This window comes from Gigantopelta aegis, chromosome 6 (genome assembly GCF_016097555.1).
Source record: "Gigantopelta aegis isolate Gae_Host chromosome 6, Gae_host_genome, whole genome shotgun sequence".
NCBI classification, from domain to species: domain Eukaryota; kingdom Metazoa; phylum Mollusca; class Gastropoda; order Neomphalida; family Peltospiridae; genus Gigantopelta; species Gigantopelta aegis.
The window spans coordinates 49,136,946-49,162,666 of record NC_054704.1 but is presented as its reverse complement, the minus strand read 5'-3'; the positions used below and the strand labels follow the sequence as shown (position 1 = coordinate 49,162,666).

The window sequence follows — 25,721 nt, the reverse complement described above, 5'->3', positions numbered from 1 at the left end:
GGTACACGTCTGGTATAGCAAAGGTCGTGGTATGTGCTATCTTTTCTGTGGGATGGTGCATATAAAATATGCTTTGCTACTAATGAAAAATGCAGCGGGTTTCCTCTTTAAGACTACATGTCAGAATTACCAAATGTTTAACATCCAATAGCCGATGATTAATAAATTAATGTGTTCTAGTGGTGTCGTTAAATAAAACAAACTTTACCATACTTTTTTAGGCTGGTAGGTACTACAGCCAGTAGCGGATCCAGAAAATCCATTTGGGGGGGGGGGGGGGCAGTGACATGAGGTGGAATGCCAAGGGAATTTGGGGGAGGTTTGGAGGGGGATCGTAAAAAAAATTAAAAATTAATATATAATAAAATTACAACTATCGCAAAATTTAGGGGGGCCCCTAAATCCGCCTCTGGCAGCTGGTATCGCATCCCTGTATCGGCTCCAACCCAGAGTGTGTTTTAACGGCTCAATGTGAAGGTGTAAGGGCAGGCTAGGTTTCATACAGATTTAAACAGTGCTTAGATTTGAGTGGTCATAATGAAAAAAAACTTCAATTGATCAAAACCCAGTGGCGGGACGTAGCCCAGTGGTAAAGCGCTCGCTCTATGCGCGGTCGGTCTGGGATCGATCCCCGTCGGTGGGCCCATTGGGCTATTTCTCGTTCCAGCCAGTGCACCACAACTGGCACATCAAAGACCATGGTATGTACTACCCTGTCTGTGGGATGGTGCATATAAAAGATCCCTTGTTGCTGATGGAAAAGAATAGCCCATGTAGTGGAGACAGCAGGTTTTTTCTCTCAATATCTGTGTGGTCCTTTACCATATGTCTGACGCCATATAACCGTAAATAAAATATGTTGAGTGCGTCGTTAAATAAAACATTTCTTTCTGTGTGTGTAATTATATATACAAATGTATATACTGACGTCCAAAACAGACTTTACATACATAAATGTGAATAATTTGATCAACATTGTTGCTAATCGAAAAGAACCAATTTAGCAACCACCTTACAAAGAATTTGTATGTATCACGAAGTGTATCGTGACGTTTACGTGTTGAACTTCATGCTACTTTCATATCCCACCGTACCGTCTGTTGGTTTTCTATAATTTATAATTTCAAGCCTTGTAAATTTTCTTTTGGATGTCAGTGTATGTTAAAACGCCCGACTGTCAAGAACAAGGCCACAGCAGATCATTCACCAGTGCGTAACACGTAACGTACACTGCAGAAACGGATGAAACATATATATTATACATGTACAGATATTCTTGTTTAATAAATACTTTAATTCTTTTTCTCTTCCATTTTAAATTTTGAAACATGTTAAAATATTGAAGAAGATGAAACAGAAAACAGGATAGAGAGGAAAAAGCTCACAGAAATAAAAACTGGGCGAATATATACATATATGATGCTGCGCCTAGAATGAACACGTATAGTATTATGACGTATTCTCAAGATTGATGCGTGTCTTAACATCTATTCATAGGCCAAACTAAACGAGCACAGCTGGATGAAAGTACTAGTACATGTTCTCGGTGTGAGGAACCGGGACAGTGCATGTGTAGGAACAAGGACAGGAAATTACGTAACATGAAGCTTCCCGCACAGAGGAAAAGATGGGCTATTATCAAAGCGTATCACGATGTTTTGACCTGATGTTCACGTAACTAGCTAAAATTAATCTGCCCGCACGTCAGTGGAGAAATTATACAGCAATGACGTACACAGGGTGGTGGCCAGTGCAGGATACGTCAAGTAAAGACCACTACAAAGAGAAGATAGGAAGTAATAAAGACGGGACAGTTTTTTGTATGGAGTCAGTATTTTGTCATTTATTCAAATCGACGGGTAAAAATAACACGATTACACTTACGTGACCATAAGGTGATCGGGGGGGGGGGGGGGGTACTAACAATACAGACCACACCTTGAAAATGTTTTTGTTTTGTTTATGCAAACTGTATCCCTGCAGATTTAAAATCTGAACGATAAAACACTATTCCGTGATCAAAATCGTATGTTTGCACAAGATAGGGTCGAAAGGAAGTTTTAGGTAAAGTTGTGTTTGCTTCTATAATCCACCACTGCCATAAGAGATCCTAGAACAGGATGTTTCATCCCTCTTGAAATGTCTGTAGGAGGACTGCCACTAACAGTATTTGATGTCTAACATGATTATTGCAACAAGTGTGTGTGTGTATATGTGCATGTGTGTGAGAGAGAGAGAGAGAGAGAGAGAGAGAGAGAGAGAGAGAGAGAGAGAGAGAGAGAGAGCAGATGCAGATGCAGTGTGTGAGAGAGAGCGAGGGGTGAGAGGAAATCCACTGATGTCACATGGGTTACCCCTTCCTTAGGACAGAACTACTATTACTATTGCACTGGTCACACATTGATCTGGAAGCTAGACCTCGTCAACAGTTTTTCCAAATAGTTAATACAAAATATTACAAAGTCTGGCAAATTATGGGAATGTGAGATCATATAATTATATAAATTAGATTTGTCAGCTTCGTGGAATCTCTGCAATACCCCACTGTACTCGGCCAGGTATCAACAAAAGATGGTACTGTGTTATGGTTTAGAAAGTCAAAGAAAAATATCCGGCCCACCTTCAATTATCATTTGAAGAAGCTGACCTTCGTATACCCCTTCATGTCTTGGATTCCCTTGAGGCAGGACACAAAGGATGTGTCGTTATCTCCAATGATACAGATGTAATTGTTGCCATGCTCTACCACATCCCTCGACCTTGAGGAGCTGTGGGTACGAGCTGGAGTTGGAGATACCACTCGGTATGTGCCCTTTCCTACTCTGTTCCACCGCCTGGGTCGTCAGCTCTGTGCAGTATTGATACGAAGAAGGCAACTTTGAAAGCAGAACCGGACAAGTTTCTCTTTGGGAGACATTCAGCCCTGTCTACAGCCATGATTCGCAACGTTGAGCATTACTTGGTCAAGGTGCTGAGAAGAGGAAGTGATACCACTGTCACCTCCGAGCAGAGGTTTTTCACTTCAGTAAAGGCAGCTAACTCCACAACCTGCCTCATATCCAGCGTGTGTTCAATAATGTTCACACCACCATGCATGTCTTGGAGAGCCACCTCGACCCTGAAGCTGTCGAATAACTGAAGCCTCAAGATTGTGACTATGTGCACAACCAAGGACAGTTAATGCCCGTAACATAGTCCAAAACCCTCGAGGTTAATTGGCAAGTCATATGCTCATGTGATAAGTGTACCAGGTGCTCTTGCAGGATGGCTGAGGTCAAATGTTGCAAATGCTGCCGGTGTAAGAAAACATTACACATCCTATAAAAATGCAATTGCCTGATTAGATTAGCTTGAGTTCTGCAATAGTTTGGTATGTTTAAAACGTTTGTACTCATAAAGTAGTCATCTTTAAATAGTAGTATTTAGTATATCAACGATAAATAATGATAATTCATACAAGTTTCTGCATTATATTAAACACTGTACAGGCCTGATGTTTCAATGACTGAACATCATTCTTTATTAACGTGGACTTTTGATTGGGTGGGATTTAAAAAATATTATCTTGGATATGCTGCGGAGAAGGAGGGGTGGAGAGTTTGTGTATTTGACTATTTTTTTAAGTGTCACTTGAAATGTTCTTCTATATGCTCCGTTATATATAATTTAGTGTTCCGCGGTCATTTTGGACGCAATCTATCCTTATTAGGTAAACTCCAAAAAAAAATCATAGTAATGATACCAATCAGTTCGTTAGGGTTAAAAACATCTTTATAGACACCATGATTAACTTCTTATGACACTTCAGGAAATATGGTCATTTGACGAAATGCCCTAAAAGTGTATATTTTTAGGGGATAGGGATACAATGGGCCCCATGGGTATTATTCAGCAATACGATGTATCAAAATGAAGACTGTATTGCTCTGAGCACTTAAAACGTTTGGCCAATTTGTTGAACTCTGCTTATAGTATTGGTTGATTGAGAAGCCATTAGACTTTGAGCTACTTTCAAATCGAAAGCGATTTCCGAGTAAAAGTATGTAAAATATCGTCATTTTGTAGCCCCAACCCAGGTTTGTGGCAATGAATAATGCTAAAACATAGTTAGTAACACCCAAACAATTTAAATAAATCCAAGTGAATCATCTATGGGTGTCAAATAATTATGTATTGCATGAAATTCCAATATCGTCATTTTAGCCATTTGGCGGCCAACCGAAAACCATAAATGGGCTCTACTGAGAAAACGTACTTAACCTGGAAGTGTTACCCAAACCATTTTAGTTATCGCTCTAAAAGAGTCATGTACGCGAACTACCCCCCTAGAGCCTATATAGTATAGTCGCAAAATTTCTTCAGAGTTGCTCTTTCCGGTTAGGTCTGGTTTCACCAGTGGGTGAGAATACGTAGTGGACACGATTCCAGCACGTGTTCGGGTGTCTGGTCTGCAATATCAGAGCTGCACATTGAGGATTTTGTAACTACAATATCCTTCTGGAAGTGTGCTGTCAGTCCGCAGTACCCTGTGCGTAGCTGGAAAATGGTAGTCTGCTTTATACAGTGGGGTGGCGAGATGTAGCACAGTGGTAAAGCGCCATCGGTCTAGGAGCGATCCCCATCGGTGCACCCACTGGGCTATTTCTCGTTCCAGCCAGTGCATCACGGCTGGTATATCAAAGGCCGTAGTATGTGCTATCATGTCTGGGATGGTGTATATATAAAAGATCCCTTGCTACTCATGGCGGGTTTTCTCTCTAAAAACTATGTTATAATTTCATGTTTGACATCCAATACCCGCCGATTAATAAATCAATGTGCTCTAGTTGTGTCGTTAAACAAAACAAACTTTAACTGTACAGCAGAGGTGGTAGATGGGCGAGGTAGATGTTTGACGAGGGTTTTGGACAGCATCGACGGATTAATCATTGTGTAATATAGCTCAAACGTCTTATGATATTACATCAGCAAGTCCACTGTACCCACCCACCCCGGGTTTGAAGGTAGAGGGGCCACGTATGTATGTATTGACGTATGAATATCTGTATATTGTATGTATGTCGAGGTTGACTGTTACATACATAGATATTAACGCACTGGCCCAGGAGATAATTAAGTCCTTTCCGGCCTCACAATTTGTCCCATGCCGTTGCTGGGACGCGAACCTGTGGCACCGAATTGCTCGCAAATTGCAGACTAACCACGATGCGCTCTGAGCTATTGATACATCCATAAAAAAGGATGCTCTTTAACTCAAACACATGCATGGGGCCCGCAATCTACTCGGTCGATCTCGCTTACGTGCATGAAACAGTGGCAGACCTGGCATTGATTAAAAAAAAAATCTAAATAGTGTATGTATGTCGAGGTTAACTGTTACATACATAGGTATTAACGCTCTGGCGCAGGGAATAATTAAATCCTTTCTGGCCTCTCACAATGTGTGTGTGTGTGTGTGTGTGTGTGTGTGTGTGTGTGTGTGTGTGTGTGTTTATGTTTATGTTTATTATAAAAAAACTCATATTTCATAACTAGGTCTCCTCAGCCCCCCCCCCCCCCCCCATCTCTGTTAATTACCGGAACTTCCCGACGCCTGTGTACACAGTTTGTAAACCTAAATAAATCATGGCAGACAGATACAAGCAGACCCAAGATCTGAATAGTCAGTGTGAGAAATCAGGACTGGCCACGCTATAACCAGAACAGGAAATGTAGGTCGAGATGATTACGTAACAAAAACTTCCGATGCTGTTTACACTGAAAATTTAAAGGCGCATCAAAGTTACAAATAACGACTTCTCGCCTAAATTATTAATTAGATACTTTTTGTTTTAAAATGTAATGATCATCTCCACAAAAATAAATAATTTAACTTACTAGTGGAATATATATAAACTGCAGTGAATGAAAAAGACAAATTAGAGGGGGTTGCCAATTTGAGGGCCCAAAGGCTCCGAATCTTTTAGGGAGGGGGTTATCACAGATAAATGTGAAAATAACAAAATGTGGGCACTTGTAACTACAATAGTGGATATTTCGACGACCGACAAACATAGGGTGCATACTAAACTACATCTAACCCTTAACCTAATATTGATATCTGCATATATAAAGTAGTTCACATACTTTCTCTCACCTTTTTCTGAACACTCACCAGTATAAATAAGCATTCTGAGAATACTGCAAAAGCAATATATGTCCCCTACAAGGCCAAACAAATTTTCGTATCTGCTAACTTCAAGGGCCATAACTCTGTTAAAAATGGATAAATTGTCATGAAAGTCAAACTTGATCTGTAATAGTATATGATAAAGCTATACACAAAATGTCTCGAATCATTGTGAAAACAACACCCAGAAAACTATATGCGGGGCAGACGGACAGACAGACAGACAGACAGACGGACGGACAGACATGCAAAGTAACGGCGATGAAACATATAGTCCTAGTTCTAGTCGTAGTACTCTGGCGGTAAGAGCGGTGGGGCGGGACGTAGCCCAGCGGTAAAGCGCTCGCAGGATGCGCGGTCGGTTTTGGATGGATCCCCGTCAGTGAGCTCATTGGGCTATTTCTCGTTCCAGCCAGTGCACCACGACTAGTATATGAGACGATGCATATAAAAGATTCCTTGCTACTAATGGAAAAATGTAGCGGGTTTTCTCTCTAAGACATCTAATAGCCGATGATTAATAAATCAATGTTCTCTAGTGGTATCGTTAAACAGAACAAACTTTAACTGACGGTAAGGGAGCTAGACGGACATTTGGACAGTTATCAAAGCTCTCTCTGTCCAAATGTCCGTCTAGCTCTAACCGTCAGAGTACTCGGGCTACTACATAGTCCCCTCCGTTTGAACCAGTAGGGGACTAATAATAATAATAATATATATATATATACTTTCGGAAGATCCACGTGCACCATCCATGTAAAAATAATTAGGGCGCACTTCACCTTCATTTCTGAATGCAACCAACAAACACTAGAAAGTGTAAAGATAAATGTTCTGGTCGAGATTCTCCACCTAATGAAAAAAGAAAGAAAAAAGAAAAAACAAATTACGTGCATTTGTCAGGGAGTTTACATTAACTGGGTTGAGTCATTAATTTAGAATGTTTACAAGTTCATTCCAAGGCCGTTCATCGTGATATCGTTCTAGTTTTTGTCTTGCCTCGACGAAGTCGTATGGTGAGATATATATGTGCAAGTGACACGTCCATGGTATCAAATTCACAGTTTGCATTTATTAAACAACCCCTAGGTAATTATGTGATTATAAATTTTATTGGTGATCACATTTTGCGTTTAGCATCTACTTTAAGGTTGTGGGGTCTTTTTGGCATATATATGTGCAAGTGACATGTCGATGGTATCAAATTCACAATTTGCATTTATTAAACAACCCCTGAGGTAATTATGTGATTATAATTTTTATTGGTGATCACATTTTGCGTTTAGCATCTACTTTAAGGTTGTGGGTTTTTTTAGCATATATATGTGCAAGTGACATGTCGATGGTATCAAATTCACAATTTGCATTTATTAAACAACCCCTGAGGTAATTATGTGATTATAATTTTTATTGGTGATCACATTTTGCGTTTAGCATCTACTTTAAGGTGTTTTTTTTAGCAACACCTCTAGAGCACATTGATTTATTAATCATCGGCTATTGGATATCAACCATTTGATAATATTGACATATAGTCTTTTTGAGGAACTCCATTAGAAGCTAGAGATCTTTTATATGCACCATCCCACAGACAGGATAGCACATACCACAGCCATTGATATACCAGTTGTGGTTCAGTGGCTAGAACGAGAAATAGCCCCAATGAGACCACCGTCGGGGATCGACTCTAAACCGACCGCACATCAAGCGAGAGCTTTACCACTGGACTACGTCCCGGTAATAGCATCTACTTTAAAGCTGCAAGCTTGCCTGTCTATCCTAAATGTATTTTACTAACAAAATACAAACACACGTGTAATACTTATAAAACTTGCATGTTTTTGCAATCATCGGTGATCGTTGTCCGGTTAAACGCATCTCATGAATTTGGCACCAATACTAAGCAAGCTAATTTTGTAGTATTAATAATGCAAGGTCTTTCCTCAAATGGTTAAGCAGCACGATGGAAGAGAAGATGAAAGTAAACAAAATATATTATTTTCATCTTTTCTGAACGAATATATTATATATTATCTCTTACCGCGGGGAATATCCGCAGTCAAGCAAAACCACACTGCGAAAAACGGGTCACTGAAAGTTGTTAGTTTCACAGCATTTGAATGTGGCCCAGATTGAGGATAGTGTTGAAATGAGATCGAAGAATTTCGCGTCACAGAACAAAAAAACAACAACAAAAAACAACAACCCCAAAACCCAAACAAACAAACAAACAAAAAAAACAACAACGAATAAAACTAAGAAAAAAATGGGGGGAGGGAGGAGAAGAAAAAACAGAAAGAAAAGAAAAAAAAGAACAATGTACAGAACTTGATGATCAATTATAAATGATTACATATTGAAATTGTACCTGATATTGCATCTTTAAGTGTTTGAGTTTAGCTCCAGCAGGCGCGTATCGAAGGGGTGGGCGCTGGGGTGCTCACCCACACCTGCCGATTTTCGAAGTGTCCCATACAATCCAGTGTGTTATAAATGAATGCAATGAATTTATTTGTGATTAGTGGGGATATGTAATATCTTCATCGACATGGTGTTTTGTAGGGATGGGTATTATGAGGATTTCCGGTATCACGATATATATGTACCATAAGATATTAATTACAGCACTTATTTTAAGGGAGACAAGTAATACAATTTTAAAAACACCATACAAGTTGCAGTTTATTATTTAAAACATGAAATATATCAATCACTTCGATGCACTATTTAAAGCGTATTTAAATAATGGCAACCATTCTTTTTTTTTCATCACATATTGGAAAATAGTTAAGAAACCCAGTCGAATTTAAGATTTGGGGCTTTCCACCGACAATGAAGTTGAATTATAGAAATTACCGAGTGTAGATGTAACGTAATATCATACACTCTTTGAATCATAATATATGACAAGATAATATTGCACATGTCTAGTGTCTAGGTCTAGTTTTGTTGTTATTTTTTGGTTTGTTGGGTTGGGTTTTTGGGGGGTTTTTTTGGAAGTTTGTGGGGGGGGGGGGGGGGGGGTAGTATTTGCCAAATGTAATACATCTTGATGTATTTTTTAATACGAAAGATGCCATTTGTAAACGTTGCCCTCCCCCCCCCCCCCACCCGAATATTATATGTGTCCCTTTTAAAACGTTTCACTTCCCCACTGAAAAAATACTGCACCCGCCCCTGCAAACATATATCCAACAGGTCAGTAAAACTTGGGTTATAGTTTACTTGGTGATGTTATACAGATAAAAGTTTTTGATATTATTTTTTAATGATGAAACAAATAAACAATAAAACATAAAAACAGATTAATCATGAATGTTATATAAGGAATTTTATAGTAGAACTAAAAAAAAAAAAAAAAATTGTGTGCGCGCGCGTGTGTGTGCGCGCGTGTGCTTGTGCGTGTATGTGTATGTAGCTAGAGGTGTATAATATTCCTTTCATTATCAATATTATACATGAATCAGTCGGTATGTCAGAAACATATTCAACATAATTATGATTATTTTTATTACAAGGACTTTTTAAAAGTTAAACTTCAGGACTGGATATGAAATGTTCCCCTTAAAACTCATACTCCATAAACATACATTTTAAATAATTTTGCATATAGATTTTTGAGAGGGTGATTAATAATAAGTACTGGATAAAAACAATTTATACTCTGAAAAAAGCAGAATTAAGCTCATAGTGTTAGAGAATTCACTTGTAGTGGAGTACCCGTTTATTAAATTTGCCCTTGTCCCATGCAACCAAGACTCCACAACAGTATTTCAAAGACATGCGTTAAAAAATAAACTAAGGGATTAAATAATATGCTAGGGGAATATCGTATTAACCTGTAACCACAGTTTTATGTACTGATTTTTAACTAATCATTCAAAATGTTCATTGATTTACATATTTTATTAATATATATGTGGTTTTATTTTTTGTTTGTGCTGGGCTATTGCTCTTTAAATATCCATCCATCCATCCATCCATCCATCCACCCATTCATTCATCCATCCATCCACCCATTCATTCATTCATTCATTCATTCATCCATCCATCCATTCATTCATCTATCCATCCATTTTCTCCTCATCTCCGTTCTGTGCTTGAGGGCAGTTACATCTTTCAACTGCTGTCTTGCGTTTTCAACAATATTTATTGCCTGTCTCCAGGCAGTATGAACTTGAAATATCCGTCTGTCTGGTAAAACACATGTATTCGAATCACCTGTCACTGTGAATTACGCTAATGAGCACAGTCACGTGATAGCTTTTGTTGGGAATAGAAATGACATACGGCCACGTGACTTAGAACGACAAAACTCAGGTGTATAAAATACCTGTGTGCGTTTGTTTCTGAATTAACTTTGACATGCAGAGGTAGCAGGTTTTTGCTAAAAAAAATTGTCTGCGAAACTGTTACAGCAGATCCTTAAGAAGGTTGTTTACTTTGTTTTGACCAGAAGTTCATACTACCTATATAAGACTACCGTCGGTATAAAAGAAGACTAAAGCAGACGACAAATCTTCTCAGTAACCATGAACTGGCGCAACATGTTGATAAGCTTCATGCGACGAGGAAAAGTGGACACAGTTGGAATAATCGACTTGAAAGAGCCAAACCTGCACACTCTCATCTGCACTGCAAACTGGGAAGCCAAGAGCGCCGAAATCCTCGGCTTGGTTGGGGTCATCTCCAGTCCTTACTCCGCCATGACGAAGCTGAAGTTCTGTAACACGATCTACACGTGCTTTCGCCCCGATGATGACGTTAAGACAATCGTCGGACGAGCAGATGGTAAGATCCTGGTGGCTGTCAAGTGTGAACATTGTCTCGTTGTTGGTCTCAAGGATCTGGAAGCCCCTGGTTCGTGTCTTTACGAAGTCACAGAGCTGAGCAAACATCTTCGATTGAAGGGGTTTTGAGTTGCTGGTGTGATGTTATTCCTTGTGCAATAGTATTTATAAAGAATCCGTCCTGACGACACAGCGTCACACAACGGCGAACAACTGGCACAATATTTGTGACCAAACTTTGAAAACAACACCAAGAGTAACGCAATGATGTTACACGCTGTTGGAACAATGAACTTATACGTCTTTTGGATCTCGTTTTGTGCAGATACGATTTGAGTGAAATCGAGTTTTGTGACCTTGGATGTCAACACCTGACTCTCTTGCATAAATATTTGAAGTACTGTCGGTGAAACATGATATAAAACTGATGACTTTTTATTGAATATGATGCAAGAACAGGACCAGTTTGGCCATCCCAAGCATTTGTCAACAAAACTGACAATAGTACATGCTTTCTGTTTTGGAAACACATTTACGTGCATTTCTTTTTCTTTTGCTTTACAGAAATGTGCGTGTAATTGTTGTGTTATTTTTGTTATTAAAAATGCAAGTGCAATATTGTATATATTTGTCCACTTTTTTGTTTTGCGTGTGAATTTGTTTGTTTGGGGGAGATTTTTGTCGGTATTCCATGTTATGTATTGGTTTACCGTTTGGGAGAGTTTGGTGCCCATGGTGAGCGCACTAATTGTGTTCCACCAAACACCATGCTTAAAGTAAAATGAATTAATATGATAGTTTTCGTATTAACAAACATCCACACAGACCTAGTAAATTACTACAGTAATGTCTTTAAACTTCCATGTGCCCGTTTCAGGAATAACCTTTAATGACTAACCTTTCATTTCAAATTATTGTGCTCCTGTCGTATTAAAGTTCAAGCTCATTGCCCTTAGTGCATATACCATCTTAGCTGTGCATCCTGGATTGGAACGACTTACTGAGACACGAGACCATTATTATACATTACTAGGTCATTCCGGAGCTCAGGTTAAAGTTTGGTTTGTTTAACGACACCACTAGAGCACTATGATTTATTTATCATCGGCAATTGGATGTCAAACAATGGTAATTTTGACATAGAGAGAAAACGTGCTGCATTTTGTTTGCAAGAGATCATTTATATGCACCATCCCACAGGCAGGAAAACACATACCTTTGGTGCACTGGCTGGAACGAGAAATATCCCGATGGGCCCATCAATGGGGATCGATCATAAACCGACTGCGCATCAAGCGAGCGCTTTTACCATTGGGCTACGACCCGCCCCGTTATCAGATTACGCCTTGCAACTTTAAATGTATGGTTTATATGGTTGATTTTGTTCTCATGTACTATCCTGCTATCCAGGCATACCGGCAATGCAACTCTTGGGGATGAGTTGTCTGCATGAAGATTAGTTTTGAGAGACCATTATGTTTACTGCCATGTTTCCAAAGTACAAAGCCTGTTTTACGACTACAATGCTGTTATATCTTAATATAAATAGAAACTAACTGGTCACTGTCTTAAGATATTGGTTTTATATCCGGCGAAGGTCAGAGTGACGAATGCCATGAGGCTCTGCCAAGCGGCATTCGCCATTCAACCCATACTTTTGAAAAGTACTCTGTCCTTGGCACACATAATCACCTGTCTGTCTTGGACAATGGGTTGATAGGTAATGTGAATCTTTCTTACAACTCCCTATTGAGCCCGCTCTGAATTAAAAAGTTCGGTTTATTTAGCGACACCATTAGAGCACATTGGTTTATTAATCATCGGCTGTTGGACGTCAAACATTTGGTAAACAATTAAACAGAAAATGCTGATAGAGGCCAAAAAAGCCCTGATCTGGAGGAATATGTTGGGAGTAAGGTGGCGCTATCGTGGAAATGTCAGTGGCGGCGAAGGTCGATTGTTTGGCAGATGTTCCATGATGTTCACTGACTTTGCGACTATCCGTTGGTAATCCTCCGCCAGCACCATCTTGAAGACTCTGTCGATGGTAAGGCTGTCCATCTCCGGAGTCCGCACACTTTGTTGGTATTGGTTTCCTCTGATGACTGTCGGGCACACACCGGGATAAAGCGCTGGGTCCTGATTCCTGGTGGCGTTGAGGTTAAAATGTCCTTTACCGGAAGGAAGAGGATACATATTGCGGACGAAAAAACAGTGTCAGAATGACCATATGTTTGACGTCCAATAGCCGATGATAAGATAAAAAATCATTGTGCTCTAGTGGCGTCGTTAAATAAAACAAACTTTACTTTTTATTGCGGACGACTGACACGATAATGACCTAGCCCGACTGTATGAGAGCTAGACGGACATTTGGAAGGTTATGAGCGTTATGAAGGGTACTCGGGCTAGATAATGATCGAGCGCTTGGTGGTCAGGAATCTTAAGGGTAGGCCTAACGTTCTCACTGTACAAGGACTTGATCTTTCTTCGGTTAAGTTCTCACACTGTTTTCTAGCTTCTTGTACAGTTCGTCTGGCGGTGTAGACTTCCCGAGCTCGTGCTGCAGGGCCCTGCTTTATGAAGCGTAAATTACGGTGAAAAAGGGGGCGGGATTTAGCTCAGCCACTTTAGGTGCTTGCGTCGCAGGATCGAACCATCTTCGTGGATCCATACAACTGATTGGGGTTTTTTTTCGTTCCAATTACCAGTGAACCACATTTGGACAAAGGCCGTGATATGTGCTTTCCTAATTGTGGGAAGATCCCGTGCTGCATTCGGGAAAATGTAGCCGGTTTCCTCTGATGACTACGTGTCAAATTTACAAAATGTCTGATATCCAATAGCCGACCTATTTGATTGGTTCCTGGCGTGACCATTTGGTTTATTGTGAAGCGCATAAACCAGTCTAGCTGACGTTTTTCTTCTCGGTCTGGTTGAACTCAGCCCGGGACCACCTGGATTAAAGTATCGTATACAGTATTCAAGAAGAGCATGGTTACAAAACGTTAAAGTTTGTTTTGTTTAATGATACTAGAGCGCATGCACATTGATTTATTAATAATCGACTATTGAATATCAAACATTTGGTAATACTGGCATCATAGTCTTGGTGAAGAAACCCACTACATTTATTTTCCCATTAGTAGCAAGGAATCTTTTATATGCACCATCCCACTGGCAGAATAGTACATACCACGGCCTTTGTCATACCACTGGAACAAGAAATAGCTCAATGGGCCCACTGACGGGGATTAATCCTAAACTGAGTTACATCCTGTTCCTGCATGGTGTAAAATGTCTACAAAAATAGTTCGTCATTTAATAAGGCGCAAAGCAGTTTCTAGGGGGTTCGGGGATATGTTCCCCTACCCCGTAACATTTTGAAAACTAGATGTCTTGAAATGCAATTTCCTACATTCTACAACAAAAAAAACCCCATCTCTGCCATAACATTTACTACCAATAATATTTTTGATTCAGAATAATTCTGGGGCTAGAGCCCCCCTCCCCCAGCACCCCTGCCTGATGTGTGCGAGGTTTTTTTTTGTATGCAAGCATATGTGTGTGTGTGCGCGCGCGCGTGTGTGTGTTAACATACATATATATCTATTACATATATATCTATGGGTTCACTTCAGGCTAAGTAGACCGTGCAATGTCTTCTTTGCACTTTCAGGTTGAGGTCACAGACGCTCCATAATTCATAGTGGTCATGCAATTACAGTTTGTTATATCAACAGTTATAAAATGCCTATGTCGTCACATTCAACACTGAAATGTTGCCCGAGGTAAAACTATCTGGAACTGGGACTAAGTTAACGAGATTCGAAGATTAATATTTCCGTCACAGCCCAGTTCTCTCACTTAAAACGTATACTGACTGGAAAAAGAAAGTTTGTCCACAAAACATTTCAGCATGTTAGACCTAAATGCTGTAGTTGGTAGCCAATTGTAATGCTATCAATTTTGGTGTTATGTTTTACAATGAAAAGGATGTCACAGCCATTAGGTCTAGATTAGGCAACAACTATGCATGTAACTATCTGCGTAATTGGGACGAAGAATTAAAGGGACATTCCTGAGTTTGCTGCATTGTAAGATGTTTCCGACTAATAAAATATTTCTACGATAAACTTACATATTAAATATATTAACTTGTTTAGAATATCAGTGTCTGTATATTCAACGTGTTTCTGGTCGTCTTAATATTTGTAATAAGCACAAACTGGAGTTTGTCTTCAAATAATTTCGTACGTACGAAAAAAAATATTTTAGGAAATAAAATGAAATTTAACCTAGTACAAATATTACAACGATGAGAAACACGTTTAATATACATCCACTAATATGTTATGCAGAAAAATATATTTGATATGTAATTACAATCGTTAAAAAGTCTCTGTTAGTCGATAACATCTTTAAAATTGTAGCAAACTCGGGAATGTCCCTTTAATGAAGTTTCCCCAGAAGCCAATTGTTTATGAAATGTTTATTGATGGTGGGGTAGGAATATGGACATATGGCCAAGAAAACTGAAGCTGGTTTTCCACATGCAAACAATATCCAACTAAATATAAATGTTAAGATGACTCTAGCGCATTTGTAATTATCCACATAATACATGTATGTATGAATTCCATTTTTTTTAAAAAGGAAAAAAGGATAAAAAACACTAATGAACTACAATGTATGTATATGGATATATATATACATATGTACTTGTATATACCAAATATATTTGTGTGTGTAAGTAGGTATGCACATATGTGTACAGAAACATCGTGTGCATCTATGTTAAGTGTGTGTTTGTGTGTGTGTGTGTGTGTGTGTGTGTGTGTGTGTGTTTGGATGGGTGCGCGCGCGCGCGTTTCCACATTTGTGAGCGTGGATCTGAATGTGTATCCATGAGTAACTGTAAGTAGCCCATGTTATATATACATGAGTGTACTATGATTTATGGTTTAGGTTATTGTTTGCTGTGATAGTCAAATTAATTGTGGGTAGCTATATATATATATATATTTGTGCCGCTGGATGTTTGTTACGGTATGTACACTGGCGTAGGCTAGCGGTATGGTATGATATTTATTTATTATTCATATAACCGCCAAAAAGTTAGCAAACTAGTGTAACGAATGTGTTTTAAATTTTTCCTAAACTAAGTCAGTTTGATCATTCTGGCCACCTAATATAAATCTAATATTTATTACTGCCATTCGTATATTAGCATGGTAGATTCAAATTTTGTCTATTAAATAAACAGAAATTGCGTCTTATTACCATTATACCAAACAACTGTTAAGTAAGCACTCTGCCACTCGAGGTATTGTTAATTACCGGTATATTTAAAAACAGTGTCAATTGGCAGGATTCGAGCTTACTGCACCGATTTACTTGGCAGTCGACAGCTCGCGACTTTAAATAACGTGAATAATTAATGTTACATTCCTTCTGAACATCTGTTATAAAAGACCCCCCACTATTCATTCATATATATATATGGTTATTATATATATATATATATATATATATATATATATATATATAGAGAGAGAGAGAGAGAGAGAGAGAGAGAGAGAGAGAGAGAGAGAGAGAGAGAGAGAGAGAGAGAGAGAGAGAGAGAGAGAGAGAGAGAGAGAGAGAGAGAGAGAGAGAGAGAGAGAGAGACATACAGAGAGAGACAATAGTGAAACAGCTTCGTATCAAATATCTTTTTTAAATAACGTATTACCGACCCCGGTGACGAAGTGGCTGAGCCATCAACTTTAAGGCTGATATATACATGTATGTATGTATTTAAGAATGAATGAACGCACTGGCTCAGGAATTTTTAAAACTAAAAAATTGTTATTTTCTAATTTTGCCCCAGGGATTCGAAATTGATTTTAAATTGACCGTTGTGATATACAAAATATAACTGTTTGTTTTAAATTTATTTGGCTAGTACTATGTTTTGTTTACAGCCGGATACGATGTATTTGTTTTTGAAAAAATTGTTAGGAAAGGGATAACAACAAACCAACCACTGAAAAATGGACTGGCTTAGAGGCTTAAGCGGCGTGTAGTCGGGTGGAGACAGTTTGCAGATTTAAAAACTCCTCCTTCATAAGTTTACCAATATCAACGCTACGTCGACTGTAAATTATTGGAAAAATTATTTTATCTCTTTTTACAGCTTTACCAGATTCAACGTTGATTCCAAATGGCTGTTTTGTCTGTAATGTACGAATCCAGAAGGCCTCTCGTTCAAGTCTCAAGAGGTCTGTTTCGTCGTTTGAACCAAGTATCAGGGGTTGTTCAATTGGAATTATTTCAAAATTTTCATCTAGCGAATGGTCAGGTAGATTGAAGTGATTGGCGACAGGGGTGTCAACTTCATGCCGAATATCATACTTGTGACAAACTGCTCTAATTCTCAGTTGGTTTTGCGTTTGTCCTACGTACTGTTTTTTTTACATAAATTACAGGTGATTAGATATACTACATTTTTCGAATCACAGTTCATGTCTGTATGAATTTGATATTCAATTTTGGTCTGTTGACTTTTGAAAGTCGACTGCGTTTTAAGTAAGTTGTGAAGTCTACACCTGGTTTTGGCACAAGTAGTAGAGGAGCCAGTGCTTATTTGAGGCAATTGGTTATGCTGAAGTTTGTATGGTTTATAGTCTTCAGTTGCCCTAAAGGGATTTTCTAATTCTCTAACAGTTTCAGATTTAATTTTTCTTAAAAACCGTTTTGAATATCCCCTAGGTTTTAAAGCACTAAATGAAAGTGAACAAGCCTCATTGAAATTCTGTTTGTTACTCGAATTTCTGTGAAATCTAATAATCTGAGATTTAACAATGCCTTTAAAGGTGTGGCATGGGTAAAAAGACTTGCAGTGGAGAAGTTGGTGTGTGTCTTTGGGTTTGAAAAACACTTTGTAGTCTAGGTAACCTGATGTTTCAAACTGTGTACCTTTATAAATTGTTACATCCAAAAAATCAACTGATTTATCTGATATGGTGGCCTTAAGTTTGATATTGTCATCCTGTTGATTTAATAGCTCAAAAAAGTTCCAAAATTCTTATTTAGAATGTGGCCAAATGATAAGTATATCGTCGAGATATCTGAGGTACAAAAGAGGTGTTTTACTCGATTTCTTTAAAGCAGCCTCTTCCCATTCGGCGACATAGATAGATGTTTGGACTAAAACGTTTGCCCATAGCACAACCACACACTTGCTGATACATTTCTCCATCATTTCTCCATCAAACTCAAAATCATTTCCTTTTAGGCTTAATTCTAACATCTCAATAATGTTGTTATCTGATCTGTTTGGATCTGGGTAGTTATCAAATGCTCTCTTAACTGAATCAATGCCCGCATCAATACCTATGTTGGTGTACATGGAGTCAATATCAAGGGTAAACAAGAATGAATCTTTTGGGATTTTGGTTTTTGATAATTTTGATAGAAGATCTTCAGTGTTTTTCACAAAACTTTCATGTCTATTTGCAATTGGTTTTAAGTGAAAGTCTATGTATTCTGAAATATTGTACGATTCTGATCCAGTCTGAAATGATTGGACGACCGGGTGGTGTGTTAATATCGGTCCATGTATCGACTGGCTTGTGGATTTTTGGAAGTAGATAAAATTTCCGGGTTTGTGATTGTGACCTGGCTTCTAAATATTTTACTTGTTTTTTTATTAATATGTCCCTGATCTTTTAGACATTGAATAATTGCATTGAACTTTTTACAATTCTCAGGCCAAATAGCTTTGTCTAATTTTTTGTAGTACTTTGAATTATTAAGCTGTCGATGGGCTTCCCGAATATAATTCTCCCTTGATAGAATGACAGTGGCTGACCCTTTATTTGCAGGTTTTATAACAATTTTGCGGTTTTTGCGTAGTTTGGTGAGAGCACGACGTTCCACGACAGAAAGATTTTGCTGATTTGTGTAAACTGTCATATCACCCACTTTTTTCACTATCCTTTTATGGGCTTTAATGATTTCAGGATCTTGGGGGTAACCAGCCGGAGTTTTCCGTGAATGGAATTTTTTCTCCAGTTGAACGCCGAAAATAGTCGGCCAGTTTCATTTTGTTGTCAAAAACTGCCGTATCCATTATACCATTGTCAAGTTTAGCCTGTTTTTGGTTGGGGTGTGGGAACAAAATTCAAACCCCTGTCCAGTAATGATTTTTCAGCGGATGTTAGAAGGTTAGTGTCACCAGTTAGGTTAACAATGTTAGTTCCTAGTCCTAAATCAGGGTGGACATTACCCTTTCCCGGCCTTAGTTTAAATTTAAGTACCTCATCCAACTGCGATAAAGTTTATTGGCAGTTGTTCCTGCCCAACCTCAAAATCACACGCGTGAAGCGCAGGTATAATTTGTATGTTCCTCATTGTTTTTGCAGCCAGATTTATTTGGTTGAGGCAGGTTTTTTGACTAGCCAAAAGTCTGTCCGAAAAGTTAAGCTCGATAAAAAGTATTTTTGACCTAGGGAAACGTTTCCGAATCGAGCTTATAATGTTTCGCAACCGATTTATTGCACTGGTTGGATTTTGATCTTTTGAGTTTATACCAATGTTAAGAACAATGGTTTCGGGTTGAGACTTGCCCTTATAATTTGAGGCCATGGTCCGAAAATGATTAAAATTGGCGCCTGGGTAACATTCTACTTGCACCTCAGGATGCGTGTCCAAATTAATTCTGGAGAGATTTGATGAGCCAAAAAGAGGTTTTTTTCTTAATTTCTGAAAGGCGCCATTGAGATTTGCCAGGTGGCCGTGGAGCGTCCAGGCTTGAGTGCCTTCCACTGGTTCCGCCCCTTTGGGGGGCGGCGGCGGTTGTTGAGGTGGGTCTCTGCTGATGGTCGCAGTCGTCTCGGCTTTCCTCTTTCCAACGGTCGGTTGGGCCGGACTCCGGGCGTGCTCCTCCTTGGCAGCACGGTCTAGCTCCGGAGTAGAAGAAGATAGGCGGATGGGGCGCCTAGCCGCCAACTCCGGGAACATCAGTTCGAACGGTGCTGGCGGTGGCGTAGTCGCCCCGTGTGGTATCTGACTGGAACTTGTCCGTCTTCTTCCGCTCGGTCGCAGGCTGGGCTGGGGGCGGCTTCACAGAAGGAGCCGCCACCAGCGGTTTAGCCGCTGGCTTTGCCCCCCCCCCCCTGTTCCTTCCCTGGCGCGCGTTTCCTCTTCCTTATCCTTCCTTTCTTCGGAGTTGGTGGGTCTCCGTACACCAAGGTCATGGAAGCCCGTGAACCGGTGTACGATACCCGGTACTCTAGTAGCATTCCGTATGACTTCAGAAGTCCCCCCAGGTGGGGGGGGCAGATCGAGAGAGGAAGGGCTGACGTCCGTCTTCATCGCTGAATAAACTGGAAATGACATCTTAAGTAGTGTGCTTCAACTTTAATTGGAGATTTATAAGCACGAAATTGAAAGGAGTGAAGAACGTATCAAACGCGCAATCGATTACGGTGCCGGCTCCCGTACGTATAAACACTCTGAGCTATTTTAATAATAGATTGGTATGCCGCGCATATGTTACAGCGTAACTTTCAGTTTAATCAGTCTTAAAATAAAGTGTTGAAATGTCTCACCAACTTTTCAGAAGATGGAAAAATAAAACGTTATGACTTTACATGTCGCTTGACAGTTCAAGAACGTGGCATAAATGGAACATCCAGATGATAATACTGAAAATGTGGTATATTCGTTTGAGATAATTTTAAATTCAACGTGATTATTAGTTGTTTATTATCGATACAAATAATATCGCCAATTAAAGTTAGAAGTTACCACCCCCAATCCCATCATGATCATTGGCATCAATGAATTATTTTTAATGCATTATTAATCCAATCTAACAGCAATTAACTTATTAAAGTTTGTTTTGTTTAACAACACCACTAGAGCACAATGATTAATTAATCATCAGCAATTGGATGTCAAACATTTGCATGATTTGGTAATAATGTGTAGTCATCAGAGGAAAATCACTACATTTTGCTTAATGCAACAAGCCTTACAAGGGATCTTTTATATGCACTTTCCCACAGACAGGAAAGCACATACCACAGCCTTTGTCCATTTGTGATGTACTGGTTGGAACAAGAAAAAACCCAATCAGCTAAATGGATCCACCGAAGTGGTTCGATCATGCGACACAAGCACCTCAAGTGAACACTCAACTGACTGAGCTAAATCCCGCCCCACAATTAACTTATTAGGTCGTTGGAATATTCATAATCACCAAGTCAGAACCTTGCATCTTCACTGAATAGTCCATGTAATATGGTCCGAGGTCTAAATTTCATTTAGGCATAAAAATTATATAGGTTATTATCATGGGTGAACCATTTTCGGTGAGCATAAACATTCTGCTAATTGGCTAAGTTTACAGCATGTGCGTCATAAACTGAGCATGCATCAGCAATAAATATTGTTAACTACGTAACCTGTTTTGGTGAGTGTTTTATTAAAATATGTATGTTGTTCAACAAAACATGCAAAACACGCCGATCTGTTCGTGTGTCGGTTACGCAAAATTAAATTTAGGTGAACCGCAAATCGGTTACGTCGTGACCTGTAGGCTGTAGACGTTCAGAAATTAAAACTTGCACACTTCATGATTACTGGAAGTTTATTCATGCAGACTAGAATTCCAGCAAATGTTTTAGACTGATTTTTAGACCAGTAGACAACATTATATTGTAGTGACCAGTCTAAACTATAGTCCATCCCATCACCTGCAAAAACGTTCTTCATAAATAATTTCAGTTTTGGAAATAAAAAACAAACAAAAAACCAAAACCACCTATTTTTATGTGCAATTAACAAATCAATTGGCTCAGAAATAAATACCTCTATAGTAAATTTGATGGCATGAAAAAAAGCATTCCCTGTGGGATGGACTATAAATGCTCAGTATAGAGTCAAGCCAAAAGTTTTTTAAAAATATGTATGGACTGCTGGGAACAGCTAAATTATCTGCTGCTATTTTATCTCTAAAGGAGTATACATATATGTAGACATAATATTAGATTGCCTATAATGTTACAAATGTTGAAAAAGATTTTAACGTAAACAGAAATCCAAAACTAACACAAAAGTTGAAAAATACTAACATCACATAAAGAGCTTTACAAACAAACATTTGGAACGTCACTGTAGTATAGAAGTAACCATCGATAAAGTGAAAGTAGCATGGTCACCGCAAAACGAGAAAAGAAATCCCTCCAAATGTATCTATTTTATTTCAGTACTGGGGTTGATATATAGTCCTTTTACAATATTGCTAACTTTAGCAAGCATGAAAGAATCTGTTTTATAAAATGTTTCCTTTTGTATTTTGTCTTAACTTTATGTTTTGAGCTAAAAGTGATGTATTTGAAATATAATTTCAACGTAACTTTGAGGTAACCGATCAGGTAACCCATGTGTTATGCAAATATAATTCACGTAACCGAACAATTGGTTACCTAGATAAAAACCATGTTAACCGACTTTCAGTTACCTCATATTTCGAAATATTGTCCCCTTAATATGTACTTAAAATAATTTATAAGAATTATTTTAAATATGTTAAGGCAAATGACAAAATGAGAGTCCTCAAGAACCAATGTTAACAGACATTTTAGAAAAACTAATATAACAATTCTGATGTTTTACCATCGTGTTATAAGTTGAGCAAATGAATGGTTATAATGGTAAAATTGTTTGGTTAAAAAATATATGCTGCATTCTGAGTTTTAATAAATATATAAACAGATATCCAGAAAAATATTTATGTTAAAACATATAAGGACCATATATTTTTGGCAAGTATCTGTAAAGAATGTTTTACCAGCAGACGCTGTGACAATCATGTGACTTCAATGACCAGATAGCAGTACAGCTTAGAATAGACAAAAATAGTTTAAAAAATTAGTTTTCTTTCAAATTACAGTCTCTGAAAATCATAGAAAAAGGTATTAAGAAATGTGCCATGTTTATGAGTGGGTTAAGTTCAATCTTGCTTTCTTTGCTTGTTTTAACTGTATTTTTACGAACATTTCTTTGAATATGACAGACATTTGTTTGCTTTCCCCATGCAAAAGTTAACGCCATCAAAAATATTCAAATGTATGTAGTAACTGTTGCACACAAATGAACAACCACTGAAACAGGTCCCTCGCCGAAACAGGTCAACAGACGATAATATTTCTGTGTTTTGCAACTGTCAAAATACATTGTAAACTGATGGCAAGTGTGTTCTGTATTGTGACTGGTTAATTACATTCTTTTTTCTGGGATCAAATGAAAATAACACCCGGAAACCTAATGACGTCATTAAAAAGTGATGTCATTAGCAACTGGAACAGACCAAGTTGATGGTTCAAGGGTTGCAGCCAGATATTTTAGTATTTCTTGCAATGGACATATGTTTCATTTTTAACCTCAGGCTAACACCTTCGGTTAAAAATGACATTTGCAGGATCAAATGGACAATAACAACTGGAAATCTAAAAACTCCATATGGTTATCTCCTAAGTATTGTGATGTAACCAGAATACGGCAGTAACCAGTTTTTGTCAACCAGATTCACAATTTAAGCATGACCTAGTACCTTGTCACATTTGTAATCATTTTTGTTACTAACAATAAAAAATATGCATATCATTTCCGACAAGTAAGATATTATACTGTGTTTGTAAATTGGTATTTAATCGGAACATTGAAAGTGGGTGCTGTCAGGTTTCTTCCTCTAGTGTAAAATTGGTAAAATATTTGTTATCAGCAAACTATTGATCAATGTAAAAATATTTAGTGTCTAACATAGGATTGTTGTTGTATTAAAGTGGAAATCTTTGACTACCATATTTTCAAACAAAAATAAGATATGTAAATTTAAAGAAATGGCCTAAAATCATTTCAAAGAGTGATTATAGTGTTTAAATTAGTTTATTACAATTATTCAGACCGTTATCAGAAACAGTGTGACTATTTTTAATTTTTCTCAAAACAAGTAAAATGTTTTGACTGACTTGACTGGATTTTGTCATAGGATAGCCCGGAAAAAGAAAGAAAGAAATGTTTAAATAAAAATTTAAGACCACACATTTTTATTTATGATTATTCTTATATGTCATCGGACATATGGTTGAGGACCACACAGATAATGAGAGAGGAAACCCGTTGCTGCCATTCCATGGGCATTGTTTACATGCACTATCCCTTTTACATTAGCTGTGGTTGATGGCACATGCCTGTAAAATGCAGTGTATTGGTACCATGTAGGGTGGGAAAGTAATGAAACATCTCACATTATGTCAGTTCTTATTAACTGTTAGTTTTGGATATATACTGATATCAACGTTTTTCACTAATTTATTATTTATTAGGGGGAATATGTCACAGCCAAATTTCAATAAGTGATAACGGAGAAGTAATGAGTTTCAAAGAAAGACAGTGTATGTATAGTAAATATAATACAGAAAGTATATTCAACCAGATTCACAATCGTTATATACATAACGGCAAGACATGGATAGCACCAACATAGCCATTATAAAGATGGTTGATTGTACATGGTTATTATTAAATGCAGTTATTATATTTTTTTCTTTATTTTTATACAGGTTTTGAATGCAAGGGATCTCTATGTTTTAATGCGAAAAGGCTGTCGCATATCTAGAAATATCCGAGCATCATGGTTTTTCAAACATCTCAACTCTGTACTACCATTCAGCTTACGTCAAGAGGAGGTAGAAGCATTTTGTTATCAATGTGGTTCAAAAAAAAGCAAGCAACACAAGTGTCAAACTTATGATAATTATTACATGTAGTTCCCTGTCGGTTCAACTGAAGGGGACTGTTTCATCTCCTTCCTTTTCATCTGTCTATCTGTCCATCTCTCTCACATATAGTTTTCTGGGCTTTTTTTTTGCAATGCCTCAAGATATTGAGCTGAAATTTTGTATACAGCTTTATCATGTATTGTATACAGCTTTATCATGTATTGCAGAGGTTTCCTCGGAGGCATATAATTTATAAGTAGTGGACCGCTGCGTCTTAGGTATATAAGTAAGCATGTTGGCATTGTGTAAGCACCTTATATCGATAGCTGTTACACTTTAATTGGCCGTGTGTTGACAATTGGTTGTAACAACTTTTGAAACATAACAGTACACAGGTATTCTCACCTCTAATAGGCCTGTACTGTTACAGATCAAGTTCGACTTTCTTGGCGATGTACCCATTTTTGACAGAGTTATGGCCCTTGAACTTAGAAGATATGATTTTTTTTTTCTGAACCTTTTTTTTGCAATGCCTCAAGATATTGAGCTAAAATTGGGTGTATAGCTTTATCATGTACTGCTACAGATCAAGTTTGACTTTCATGGCAATTTGCCATTTTTCACAGTGTTATTGCTTGGAAGATAAGAACATTTGTTGGGTCTGGTAGGGGACATGTACTGCATTAGCAGTACTCTCAGAATGCTTGTTGCTCTTTGTTTATAACACTTTGTCTAACATCTTTGAGAAGATCTTCATTATTCACTTTTCAAGATAGCACAGATCTGATAAACCTGTTGTGAAGCACTGGATAATCAGATCCTCTAAAATAACATTCCAGTGGATTTGTTATAATAATTTAAAACAAAACTAAAATTGTATTTAATTGAAGCATTTTACATATTTCATAAATAGTGTTTTCCCAAGAAATGTGTCACGGCATGGTAGACTTTAAACATTTTGGCGGCATTTTCACCATTTTCAGTCCA

At 38.1% G+C, this 25,721-nt stretch overlaps 1 protein-coding gene across 2 annotated transcripts in view; it reads left to right on the top strand.

Moving 5' to 3' along the window:
- Positions 1-20,540: 20,540 nt before the first annotated feature.
- LOC121374922 (KICSTOR complex protein SZT2-like) overlaps positions 20,541-25,721 on the top strand; it is a 149,071-nt gene continuing 143,890 nt past the window's right edge. For both annotated transcript variants that reach the window (XM_041502063.1, XM_041502062.1), the window contains exons 1-2: positions 20,541-20,662; positions 24,576-24,701. In XM_041502063.1, the coding sequence (XP_041357997.1) occupies positions 20,630-20,662; positions 24,576-24,701 (159 nt within the window). In that variant the 5' untranslated portion in view covers positions 20,541-20,629. The remainder of the gene's footprint in view (positions 20,663-24,575; positions 24,702-25,721) is intronic.